This window comes from Felis catus, chromosome A1, assembly GCF_018350175.1.
Source record: "Felis catus isolate Fca126 chromosome A1, F.catus_Fca126_mat1.0, whole genome shotgun sequence".
Taxonomy (NCBI): Eukaryota; Metazoa; Chordata; class Mammalia; order Carnivora; family Felidae; genus Felis; species Felis catus.
The window spans coordinates 11,065,848-11,079,264 of record NC_058368.1 but is presented as its reverse complement, the minus strand read 5'-3'; the positions used below and the strand labels follow the sequence as shown (position 1 = coordinate 11,079,264).

The window sequence follows — 13,417 nt, the reverse complement described above, 5'->3', positions numbered from 1 at the left end:
GGTACTTTTCTAGGCTCTAGGGCTGAAAAGATAAGCAAGGATATGCCTCTTTCCACTCCACTCCAAAAGAGTGCAATTCAAATTCATTAAGGTTAAAGCTAAAATAGAATGAAAATACCTAGAACAGCTCCAGGAAGGCTACCCCCTCCCATCTCACCCTCCCATTATGGGGACTCACTTATAATTATCAACACAAAGAAAGGGCTCCAGGAACCAAAGGACTAGTATCACTGATGTTGAAAGCAAGATGCAGCACTTATGTAGATGAAATTGTCCCCCCCCCACTTTTTTTTGACAATTCAGATGTTTCTGCACATTATCATCTCATTTGACTGAATACTCCATTTTCACATGGGCCTAAATTGTGTACAAAATCAGAATTCAAAAGGATATAAAAGCCTGGATTTCAAAATGTATATTAGGTTAAGAGACATTTCTTCACTGATATAGATAAACCCAAGGATTGTCCTGACCAACAACAAATCTAGGTCAGCAACATAAACCAGGCAGAAAATCCTTCACTGTCCAGTTTAGGCTAATATTGCAACTTTAATTAAAGAGTCATGATGTCAGTTTGGAAACACAATGGGGGAGCAGCTGTACTCCAGTGAAAACATCCCTACAATTTCCATCAACATAGATAAGCTCTTACACAATGCAAAGGAGATGTGTGCACAGCCACAAATTTAAAGAATTGTAAGCAGAAGGCAATCTCAGTTCTCACTGAAGAAACTACCCTTCTAATATTAGACGAACGTCCTGCGTATGTTTTCGTTATTATTTCTTAACATGCCTGATCAAGATTAGAGGGAAAAGTCATTGGGCTTCAAAGACATTGTAATCATTAATCGACCACTTAGAGAGAAGTCATGAGGTTGACCACTGCAACAACTCATCCAATTTACTTAGCTGTAAGCCCTAATGCTTGTACCCTCCTGTACTCCTGACATTCATCATAAAGAGCAAGCCATGTCTTCAATATGGAAGCAACTCAAGAGTCCATCGAGATGAATGGATACAGAAGATGTGATATGATACGCGCACACACACACACACACACACACACACACACACAAAACATTATTCAGTCATAAAAAGGAATAAGATCTTGTCATGTGCTACCATGGATGGACCTAGAGGGCATTATGCTTAGTGAAATAAGTCAGGGAAAGACAAGTACCATGTGATATCACTCACATGTGAAATCCAAAAAACAAACAAAAAGCAGAAACAGACCCATAAATACAGAGAAGAAACTAATGGTTGCCAGAGGAGAGGGGAGCAGGAAGATGGGCAAAATGGGTGAAGGGGATCAGGAGGTACAGGCTTCCAGCTGGGGACTAAGTCACCGGAATGAAAGGTACAGCATAGAAAATATAATGTATTGTAATAGTGTTGCATTGTGACAGATAGTAGCTACACTCGTAGTAAGCACAGCATAATGTATAGACTTGTCCAATCACTATGCTGTACACCTAAGACTAATGTAACACTGTGTGTCAGCTATACTACAATAATTTTTTTTAAGGAATGTCTTGAGTCTCACCCGGCATCCATCCCACTCATCGCCACCCTCCATCAACATCCTGGAAGTACAGGTGCATGTTACACATCCTATGCCTAGACCTGTCACCACACCAGGAGTATGTCTGGTGCTATTTTGAGTAGCTCACATTTAGAAGTGTGCTCCTGAGCACAACATTTACAATACACAATTCACTTTGCAACTCCAGTTTTACTCAGAAGCAACCTTTCTACAGGTTGCCGGCAACCTTCATGTTTCCTGACTTTTATTGATATTCCAAATCCACAGTGATTAAGGAATTACCCCAAACATACAATCACCTTACAGATTTTAAGATCTTAGAGTTAAGGATGTATTTGCCTAAGAGCTCATTTATGTTTTTAACAACTTTCTTGCCTCCTCCTCATCCTGGGTGGCTCATTTTTCATCTGGAGACCTTCTGTGTAGCGTGCGTCCCCATTGTTTTCTTTTTCTCAAGATGAGCACTGCACACCTGACTGCAATATGCAGCAGAGGCGGACTGTGAGCATGGCTGGACCATCTGGCACCACAACTCAGATTTAATTAATGTTTGCTGGGTGAGTACCATGTGTCAGACCCTGAGCTGGGCATTTCTGCACATTTGGCTGAATGCTCCATGTGTACACGGACCTAATTCATTACTGGACTATTTTTAAAATCCCCATGTATTAAGCATGTCTTTTCTTCTCCGTATCCTGATGCTTTGGCATCTTTGGGCCTTGATGACCCTGCAGGGATTGTCCCTCCCAGAGTGAGCTAATTCCTAGGGATAAGTAATTGGCCTTCCGATGTGCCTTTCATACGCAAACCAGCAGTCCAGAGCCCGTCCTTCTCACACTAAGCGTGGCTGTCCACCTGCCCTAATCACCCCAGGGCCAGGTACCGGATAACCAGGGACAGCTTCTATGCCCCAAAGCTCTCTGAAATTATCCAGCCCTAAGTCCGCTTGCCCTGCTCCTCCTGTATCTCGTCTTGCCCACATTCATCGTCACTCCCTCCACCTCCACGTAGCCCTGCACGACACATGTGCTTACTGCTCTTAGGGACCTGTGAGCATAACACACTCTTCCCTTCATGACAGTCATTTCCATGTCTGCATGTCTTACCACACCTTATTGAAACATCCCACACAATCATAGAACTGGCATCTAAGATTATTCTGTTTTTCTTTTATCCCACCCTGTGTGTTCAGTAAAAGCAAGTTTTACGTTATTTTTGTCATTCGTCTGGCTCATGTTAACAACGCTTAATAGACGTAATTATACAGAAGTTCCTTTAGTGGAAAGCCAACAGGATGTAATTTAATTAATAATTATTTTCTAATAGGTGAAAGAGACAGCTCTGGCCTACCTGCCATGTCCCGTCACGGCACACACCGCTTTGCCCGTACGTGGGGAGAAACACACGCCATTCATTCTCCCCCAAGCAAGCACACTAAATGTGTCTTAGAAACCTACAAGTGACCTTAGCTGGTTACATAGGGGTTTCGGAGGTCTCACGTTTCACTGAACGAGAACTGGGACGTATCTTCGCAGGACCGGCTGTTTGACTCACAGACCATGGGGTTATTTGGGCAACGCTGTCAACTTTGGGTCCTCAGGATCGCTTTGGAGCTTGCTAAGCTAAGCTTCCCAGCCTTTCCTTCGTTGCATCCTCACATAGCTTCCCGTTTGGCCTAGAAGTACATTCTGCTTGCCTAGAGAGCAGTGAGGAGGCAGGAGCATGACAGACAGAGGTCTATATTCCTATCAAGGTTTCCTTTTTTCCTTTTTGTCTGTTTCTTTGTCAAAGTGTCAGGATGGCCTTTTTTTTGGGGTGGGGTGGGGTGGGGTGTGGTAATTAAAAAGTGGACTGTAAGGAAAGGCCTTAAAAGTGTGTGTGTATATACAAACACAAATATAAATAAATTTAAATAATTTTTTCTCTCAGAGATGCACATCCAGACAAGGTCACCAGCACCGGATTTCTGTCTCAGAGGAGCTTACTGAAGGAAAAGCATGTACCTATTAATTCCGGTTTCTGTCCAATGTCCAAGAGGACAAATGCATGACATTGCACCAGGCATAAAATTCAAGCAACTTATGATTTGGGATCGTGCGAGAGAATCAAGGTGTTACGACGTCATACATTCTTTCATTGGTCAAAGATGAATGAAGCCACAGTGGAATTTCTTCTATCCTGGGGTCGTTTTTGTAATGGCATGAAGTGCTTTGTACAGGGGTCTGTAAACAAAATCGAGGACTTAATTCTGGCCTGTACCCTTTTCCTCTGTCTAGCATTTCTGTCAATGTCATACTTTTAAGGCTATGTCTTCCAACCAGCAGGAGAGTAGTGAGCCGCCTGATGTGTGTGTCTCCATGCCTTCCATGGGAGGGTAGCCACTCAGTTATTCCACGGACATTTACTGACCACATCAACTCTGCGCCACGGACTCTCCTACATGTCTGGCACATAGAGTTGAGAATAAGACAGAAAAAGTCCTTGCCCTCCTGGAGCTTGGTCTCACAAAACGAGGGACCATGTGAATGAACGAATCAACAGGGTTCATGAAATTCAGTAGGCACAGATTAGCATAGTTCATTGATAAGGTTCATTTTTTTTTTTTTCACATTTTAACATCTCCAAAATCGGGATGTGTCTCAATATTGACGGTGACAACTTGGCAGTAGTTGTCACACCGCTGTCACTGCTCTGCACATGCATAAACATGGTCACAGCTATTCATTTTGGTAGCACTTCTCCTAAATTATGGGCATTGTTGGCACTGCAGGTGTTCTGTTTAATTGCCATTTAAACGGTTTTTCTGAAAAGATCCCACTATGATTTGGCACCGAAAAAAGATGTTACTATGTATGCGCTACGGCAACGAAACAGAGCAGTGGGGCTTAAATGTTATATCACTCAGGGAAACATTTGTCTTTGTTTGACATTTCCGTACTACCTTGCAAAGCAAGATCCAAATGCTTCACCAGATTGAAAAAAAGAAAGACACAGAAGAGGAGTCTGTTACGGTCTGTTACTGAGATATATGCAAACCCACTGTCTATCACACATTGCTTAGGGAAGCAGTGCTAATTAATGACGGCATGAGCAGAAAAATGTACCAAAACCCTTGATAGAAATGGAGACCCGAAAGCAGTAAGAGGGTGGCGTAACCAATCCACACGATGTCATGGAAGACGGCTATTAAGATGGCCTGCATGTTATAATATAATCGGCAGTATTTTCTTTTTCTTCTCGTACAACATAAAAAGGATGCTATATAACTGTTGATATTTTAGATTTGATGAAATATGGAAATAAAAATGGATGGCCAGCGAATGAGAAGTTTTATACACATGATAGAATGCAGAGTAGAGTTTGTTGATACTGGACGGTCTTAACCTAATGAGGTATTTGCACGAACCCAACTTTAGGCAAACTGCGTGATGTCAGATAGTTTTGCAGATCACTGGTCATGTTAAACAAGTCTACGTCACTCCGTATGCCCAACAAAGTTTTTGGTATATTTCCCATTCTGGTGCAAAAGCGTGACAATGAGCAAACCTCATGTTCTAGTTTCCCAACTTTAATTAGCGCTGCTCCAGTTTTTGGCAGTTTAGAGAATTTAGAGGGGAGGTGCTGGGGCTGTGTTCTAAACTCAAACCTTCCAACTGCTTCAGGGGATGGAGTGAAATAATTAGACAGGAGAGTCCATTTGCAATCCCAAAGCATGCATTCGGGACTTTGAGGTTCTTAGCACTAGAGTAACATGAGTAAAATGCCAACTACAGGGATATGTTTCCAGGCAGCATATGGCCTCAGCTCAAAAATGCATCTATTTCTCTTTAGGCTTGGAACTTCAAATCATTTTGGAATCAGAGAGAAGAGAATTGAAAACCATACCACGGGAGAGAACACACACACACACACACACACACACACACACACACACACACACACATTCACCTAAGGAGGAGAAATAAAATGATAAAAGAATGTCGATTATCATAACAGACACAAGTTTTAAGCACAGCTTCAAAACTCTGTCACACCTGCGACATCAGTGTTTGCTACCATTCAGCCTAGTGACAACTGTGTTAGTACAAGCGAGTAACTGAAACAGAAATAGATGTGTAGCTGCACCCATCACCAAGATAACAGGTAAACGAGTTTCTATATGGTGAACAGATATCTTCAGTAGTGTTGACAATGGGCTATACTATATACAAGGCATTTCACACTACTGGGAAGGCCTGCTTCCTGCCCCTGCGGCCCTATGTTAATTTCCTTTCTGGTAAGCCTCAGAGAATTCAGGGATTCCCTAGACTAACACCACCATCCCCAACGGCTCTGTTTCAGTTTTTCCTTTTAAGTAGCCTGGCCTATGTCGGGAATTCTCTGACAGTTGGTACAGGAAGATGAGTGTGCCAGTGTGAACACTACAGGGGATGTATTCCTGCCAACTGGTGGTGTGGTCTTATATGTGCAGAGCTAAACCAGACTTGGATGACTGAGAGAGTAGAGATTGCTCCTTAAGTGGCAGTGAGAGAAACACTTGATTACCTGTCTTCCAGAGGCAACTTCTCTGAAGGGACAAGGGGTTTAGATGTCTGGAGATTTCCATCTGATTTACATGCTGGGGACTGGTGCTTAGAGGGTGTCCGGGGAGTTCCTGATGTTGCCCTTTGGTGAAAGGAATACTTGTTGGACGCAGTGTTGGGTTCCCAGAGGGACAAAACAATCTATGAAGGGGTTTGATCCAGGAAGCCAGTGGAGATAGCATTTGCCATATTTTGATTTCCTAGTATATTATAAAATGGCAATTCTCTTTCAAGGGGGCTGGGAGATAGCATAGGGTAGTGGTAAAGAGCACGGGTAAGGAATCAAACAGATCTGGGTTCAAATCCCACCTCTATCACTTACTTCCCACATAATCTTGGGCAACTTTACATAATCTCCTTAGTCTCTGAAACAGGGTAATAATATCTCATCAGGGTGCCTGTGAGATTTAAAGTAACTGTATAGGCAAAAACACTTAGTATGTGTGCTCAGTATTTATTTGGATACTGTAGTGTCACCACTAAGGAAGTTTCCTTCTCTTTATGATGTAAACGTACTTAGAGAAGTTATGTTACCGGTGTAGGGGATAAATCATATGAACCAGAAGAGGATGTCCATATCCTTAGCTAAGGGTGTCTTTAGGGCACAAAATGGTATTATGAAGTTGTCTTTTGGTGTGAATATGTCTTGGTTAGAAATGAATAAAGTAAGCCTGGTAATCCACCAATATGATCAGAAAGGTTAATCAGAATTAAACAGAATCTGCATATATTTGCTGAGATCTGCTAATTTCAAGTCAACGTGGTATCGGCCTGATTACCCCCTCTATCGACTCTGAGCCACTTGATGATAGGCCTGTTGCCACAATCTTGTGTAAAACTCAGTTCTAACTCTAATCGTTTCTCTGCATGAGAGGAAGTTTTGTAAAGCAAATAATCCCCACCTAACCCACTTTATTTCGAAGGTTGAAACTTTCTCCTATCTTCAAGTGGGTACACGTGTTCGGTATTCTTTGCTGCCACCTCCCACCCTAACAGCCGGGCTGTAACTTCTCCTCCCTTTCCTGTGCTCCACAGCACCCGCCCAGCTCTCAGGGAAAGCTGATTGGAAGCATATGGCAGTAAGAAACTAGTCAAGATTTGACAGAGGTAATCATTGGCACCTTGGACACATGGGTGTTTAGGGGTCTTTAATTCGAGGTCCGACTTCAATGTTTGATGCTCTTACAGCATAGATGCTGGTGGCGCCCGTTCTAGGGGAGAGAACGTTCTAGGGGAGAGAGTACTGTTTTCAAGCGATAATAACGTGTGAGTTGTGGATGCTCTGTACCCGAATGCCCCTCCCCACGGGGGATTCCCACAGAGGAATTTCCTCAAGCAAGGGCCTGCGTCAGGAATGCTGCTAGGGTCGGAAAGGGGCATGGGTTCCTGCATGGCCCTGTTCAGAACCCAGACCTTCCCAACAGGGTGCTCCCACGCTCTTTAAGGGTGCGGGCCTCAGGGGCCGCAGAGTCTGGCTCCTCAAGTCTCAGCCTCCAACTTTCTCCTGGCACAAAACCTCTTTCCGAAGCACATGGAGACGGGAGGAGGATGGACGATGGGGATGCAGCCAGCTGCTGCCGGGAGACAGCCCTCCTCCCCACCCCACCCCACCCCACCCGCCAACCCCGCTTCCCTCTGCCCCCACCCTCTTCCTCACGGGGAAAGCGGCCCGGACCGCGCAGCCCCGCCCTGCCCCACCCACCCCGCTCCCAGCCCACCCCTCGGTCCGGGGAGCTTCGAGCTTCACAAAGCCACTTGCCGGGCGCTGCGGTGCCCTGGGCGAGGGGGCGAGCGGGGCTGGGTACCTTTAGGAAGAGGCCAGGACACCGGCGCCCGGAGAGACCAGCAGCATCGCCCGCACGCCGCCGCCGCCGCTGCGGAGGGCTACTTCGCGGCGCCCACAGCCGGATCCGGCGGGGACCGGCCACCGCCGCCACCGCCGCCCGAGCCGCTCGCGCTCCCCGCGCTGCGCTCCGCGCGCGGCTCCCGACTCCGCTGCCCGGCGACCGCCACTGTCAAGCGGAGCCCCGCCCCCTGCGCGCTCGGCGAGCCGCGGACCCCCGGGACGCGCCGCCGCCGGGATTGGCTGAGCAAGTCGCTGGCTCCGCCCCCGCGCGCCTCGCCCCTCCCGCGCTGGTGGCGCGCGCGGCGGCCGGCTCCCTCCAGGGGCGCCGCGGGAGGGTGGGGTCCCGGGCTGGGCGAGGCTTCCTGCGGGCACGGCGCGCGCGGAGCCTCGGCTCCGGGGCTCCGGGCTCTGCAGTTTCTCCGTCCTCGCCCAGCCCGGAAAAAAACTGCACGGCCGAGAAGGAAAAGAGGAAACGTCTTCTGTAGGGCCCTTCGCACTGCTGCAGCGGGTCTGGTGGGAAATCTTAATGATGGAAAGACGTTGGTGAAGGAAGCCCAGGAAAGGCTACCTAGGGTAGAGTATTGGATTATAGTCAGAGGGCTCATTTGTTTTTTGGTTTTGCTGGTTTCGTGTTTAACCTGAGGGTGCTCTCTCACACCGTCTAAACTTCATGGGACGAGGAAACGAGATCCAGTTCGACAACTTGTCCAAGGTCACGGAGCAAGGAGATTGATTCTGTACCTGTATACTAAATCAAAGCTGCTCTGGGTTTTCTTTCTTTTCAGTCATGTGAAGCGATGCGTCCTAATATTTGATGCTGTGGATATTGTGTCACAAGAAATTAGTGAAAAATCCGTGGAGACAGAAAATAGGCTGGTGGTTGCTAGGAGGTGGGGGCGGGGGATGGGATGGGGAGTGACTGTTAGTGGGTAGGATCCTCTTTAGTGTAGGGAAAATAAATGTTCTGCAGTTTGATAGTGATGACACAAACTCTGAGTATACTAAAATACCACTGACTTGTACCATTTGACCAAGTCAACTTTGTGATACGTGTGTGAATTGTGTGTGGATAAGGCTGTTACAAAATATGTCAAGAGTAAGAGTGCTGTGGGTTAACCCACACAAACACATGGTTGGGGTATGTCACAATTCTGTTCTTAGTGGGCAAAAACTGTGGTTTATATGCATGCATGCATGCATTCATTCATTCATTCATTCATCCGATAATCCATGCCCATCTTTACCAGGTACTCTGACAGGGGTACAAAGATTAAAAATGCATGATTTCTGCCTTCAAGGAGTTCCCAGTCTACTGAGGGGGCGGTCATATAGTACAATGTGGTAAAGGTTATTCCAGGGAGGTAATCAAAGTGCCAGATTTAGGGTACTTAAAACCAAGGGAGGGACCTTTGCACCATCATGGAGGGGCTGGAGTACATGACAGAGTTTGCCGATGGCTGATGTGCTGGGTGTGAGAGGTGTGGCAGAAAATGCAGCCAGACTGCTACAGGACAAAGTCTCACCGTGTATTAGAGCTCAGTTCAAGACGGACACCCTGATGAAAAAGTGAAAACTGAATTCCTCTTTGTCTTTCCTATTCCTGCCACAGTGTGTGATTTTGGTGAATGGTCTCGGTATAAACCCAGTTTGGTTACCTCATAGAGAGCAACAGTTGCATCAACTGACCTTTGTTTCTACCTTTATAGTAGAGTAGTACAGTACCTTTCTTTCCTCTGAAGCTGGAGAAGTTGAGGGGATGCACTCAAGGCTTTACGGCTTCTATTCTAAGTGATGGATCTAGGATGACTCCATTTCCAGGCTGAGTCCCACGTTCTTGACATTGTCAGCCTTGCGAGTTGTGAAGCTTCCTTAGAAGCGCAAAAAACTCTGGAGCTAAAAAAGCTGTTTGAGCAGCAGCAAGTGAAACCTGTTTTTACACTTGGAGTTGATCTACTTTTGGATTGGGAAGTAGGGATATTATAGGCCCTAAGGGGAGAAAACAAACAAACAACATAGCCAGCTGATCCCCTTAGCTCCTCAGGAAAATCCCGGATTCTGTATTTGTAAGAGTGGCCATGCAGTTGGAAAACCCGAGGCTACCTATCTGTATTGTCAGCATACGATTGTCAGCATCAACAGCACTTTCCTTCTCCACCTTTCCTTCCATCCCTCCCGGGTTTGTGAATACCTTTTGAAAGCAGAGACTGGGCTTTGTTAATTTCCTTGCTTCCCCTCCCCACACTTAACAACCTCCTCCCTCTTTACCCTCCCCTCTTCCCCGCCCTCCCAGCCTCAGAGCTTGGGACCCAGTAGCCCCTCAATGAATGTTTGCTCAATATTCAATGTTGTTTTACCGGCAAAAAGGGAATCGTTTTTTCCCCACACTAATTGTTTATAGTGCTGATATACATTATGAATTTGGGGTATTAATTGGCCTATATAGCATGTACATTCTACAGCTTTGGGACACGGTTGCAAGAACCTGAGAGAATTCATACATTCCACATTTTAACAAGCTGTGAATTGAACTATAAATCTGAAGCCTGAATTTAAGTTAGTTTCAATCTAATAGAACACAATATTAATATTTTAACAGTAAATAAGCTAAGTACTTGAGAGCAGAATAATTTTAATATTTATTATAGAATTTTTTTTATCACTGAGGAGATAATTTGCTAGTAGTTTCAAAGGTCTTCAAAATCTTTTCTAAATCTACCTTTTTTTTCTTTTCCTTTTTCAATTCCTCCTTTTAGTCTCATTTTAATCTTTCACAGTATTCTGTTATCTAATTAACACCTCAGCATTACAATACTATTTTCCATAAATTTCTGTGTTAAAAATCTAGGGAATCCTAAAAAATGGGGTCAGGGGGAGAATGGGTGCTGATCTCCCTGGAGTCTAAGGCCTGGAGAAAACCAAGAAGCCTGTAACTAACTATTCCTTTTGCAGGAACAGATGTTGTCCCTCCCGGAGGAGTTATTATGGGTTGGAAGAAATGAGATAATAAAAATAAACAAGCAATACTGTGAATGTTATCAAACATCATCAGCACCAGCCAGATAGATCCCTAAATAAGTATTCTTTACCAATAAAAGCAAAAGCAGATGAACATGACAGTTTTCTAAATATATTCAGAAAAAGAAACAATTTGAGCAAAATAGCCAACCTAACTCGGCTACACATGAGCCACTCCTTGGGAAGGTGGAAACTGTTGTTGGTTCAGTCTCCCTGGCCATCCGCAGTCAACCCTGCCCCAGAGCCTTTGCTGCCTTCTTAAACAGCCTTCTTCCTTTCCAGGTCACATGGCAATCTACTGCCCCTTAGGATATTTATGGGCTCTGTTTTATGGGTGAAAAGCCAACCAAAGATAGGACAAGAGGAAGAGCCAGAATCCTTCCCTGCTTAGCTGTCTGCCAGATCCTGGGGTTTCCAATCAGCCCTGGGCCTCCTTGCCGTTCTAGGAAAATCAGTCTGTGGCAAAATTTGAGGAAAGGAAGGATACGAGCAGATAATGATTACAAAGGTACTTAACCTGATGAAAAAGAACAATTTTGTAGGTAGTGTAAATGTGAAAATTAGGAACTTTTTTTTTTTTTAAGTCAAACATAATGCTACAATTGCATACTCCAAACAATTAATGGTGGGAAACTATTCCCTAGCTCTGTCTGATTAGGGAAAGCTTATGATGAAGGTGGATTTTGAGTTGACAATGAAGGATGTGTGAGGACCACTAGTCAGAACGAGGGGAGTTTGGAGTGAGCAGCACCTGGAAAGTCCCAGTGTGTGCATAGGTATGTGGCTTCAGAAAAGTCACCGAAAGGTGACCTGTGGATGAAGCCTTGAAGGTGACCTGTGGATGAAGTGTGCAAATTTCTGTTTATCTAAACTGCTCACAGCTTCTCTGCCTTTGTGTATTTGCAGATTCTCTACTTCCACCTCCAGGAAAATAGATACATATTTAAGAGAAAAAGACACTGGCTTGAAGTAACTTAGCTGTTACCATAGAGAACAAGAAAATAAAAAATTTCACATTATGTGAAAGGAAAGTCAAGCGTGATAATTATTCAGAATAAACCACTCAAAAGGCTCTTCAGTAGAATAAAGAAGAATCGTTGTCCCAAAGGAAGCTACTGTTTTGACATTTAACTGGGAAGAGATCCAAAAATTGAGACTAGGAGTATAGCCCTTGCTTTTCTTTTGTAAGACTTCATGTGATAATTCAGAGAAGCTGATGTTTGTAATTCTAGTTACCTTCAAATGATAATAAAATCAAACAAATCAAACAAAACCAATGGATGCATGTATATAGGAGATTGACACTGCAATAATTTCTATCTTTTTAATAAATGACTTGATACATTTTCTTTTTATTAAATGCTTATTTATTTTTGAGAGAGAGGGAGAGAGGCAGAGGGAGGGGCAGAGAGGGAGAGGAGACAGGATCTGAAGCTGGCTCTGTGCTGACGACAGAGAGCTCATGCAGGGCTCCAACTTAGGTAAGATCATGACCTGAGCCAAAGTCAGCCGCTTAACCAAAATGAGCCACCCGGGTGCCCTGATACATTTTCTTAATGTAGCTCAACTTCCTTTAGAAATGAATTTTTAGAATCCCTTTTTATTTCTTGCCTATTTTTGCCTAGTTACTAGACTAGTTGAAATGGTTCCATTTCTTTCCTGTATTATTGTTTTTCTGTCTTTGGCTTTTAGAATCATAGTTCATGACAGTGGGAATGACTTAGAAGAAAATTACCAAGATGTTAATCTTTGAAGAATCGCAAGGAGTGAAAGTGTGGCAGGAAGATGGGAAAAGATCAAATTTAAATTTAATTTTCCTCACTAGAAGGAGGTATGTAGTTTCTGCAAAGTAAGACTGATTAGCTTGATTAGGATTCTAGTGAGGGTCTAGATCACGTTATTAAAAGTCTAGATATAAGCACCTAATGGAAAGTAAGGACCACCAGAATCCAGCAGAGATTATTGAAGAACAAATCATGTCAGATTAACCCTCTGGATTTCCCCAGGTTACCCTGATAGGTCAGAAATGTATTAGACTAATGGCAATTGTCCCCTAATATCTATTTCCCCTCATCTTTTTTTCATTAGAAGTACCCCCTGAGTTACAGATGGAAGCATGGCAACTTAGGACTCCACTGTGGCTGGACATGGCCAGGTGACTAGCTTTTTTCTGGTCAGTGGGATGTGAGGAGGATTGATGTGTCCCACGTCCCAGTGGCTGCCTTTACTTCCTCCTTCCCTTTCCTGCAAACAAGCAGTGGTGAGAAAATTTCACCCAGGTAGCAAGAACAACACTCGGGGAATGGGGCAACAACAATATGGAGGGTCTCTGAGTCCCTCAATGACTTCATAAAGAAAAGCCACCTATCCTTCTGCATATTATAGATTAGAAATAAATTCATTTTGTTTCAGCCATTGAAGTTTGGA

The 13,417-nt window shown here is 44.4% G+C and overlaps 2 protein-coding genes across 3 annotated transcripts in view; one reads left to right on the top strand and one right to left on the bottom strand.

Moving 5' to 3' along the window:
• Positions 1 to 8,072, bottom strand: part of FRY (FRY microtubule binding protein) — a 445,567-nt gene extending 437,495 nt beyond the window's left edge. The window contains exons 1-2 of one of the 2 annotated variants that reach the window (XM_045051411.1): positions 7,935 to 8,072; positions 6,092 to 6,211 (exon numbers count right to left, since the gene is read on the bottom strand). The gene's annotated coding sequence lies outside the window, so the exon portion shown is untranslated. The remainder of the gene's footprint in view (positions 1 to 6,091; positions 6,212 to 7,934) is intronic. The other variant, XM_045051389.1, reaches the window with a different exon arrangement.
• Positions 7,685 to 12,337, top strand: LOC123385579 (WAS/WASL-interacting protein family member 1-like). Its single transcript, XM_045058241.1, has 2 exons — positions 7,685 to 8,548; positions 11,897 to 12,337. Exons 1-2 carry the CDS (start codon positions 7,685 to 7,687, stop codon positions 11,966 to 11,968), a joined length of 936 nt encoding a protein of 311 aa, XP_044914176.1. The 3' UTR covers positions 11,969 to 12,337.
• The last annotated feature ends 1,080 nt before the right edge of the window (positions 12,338 to 13,417 follow it).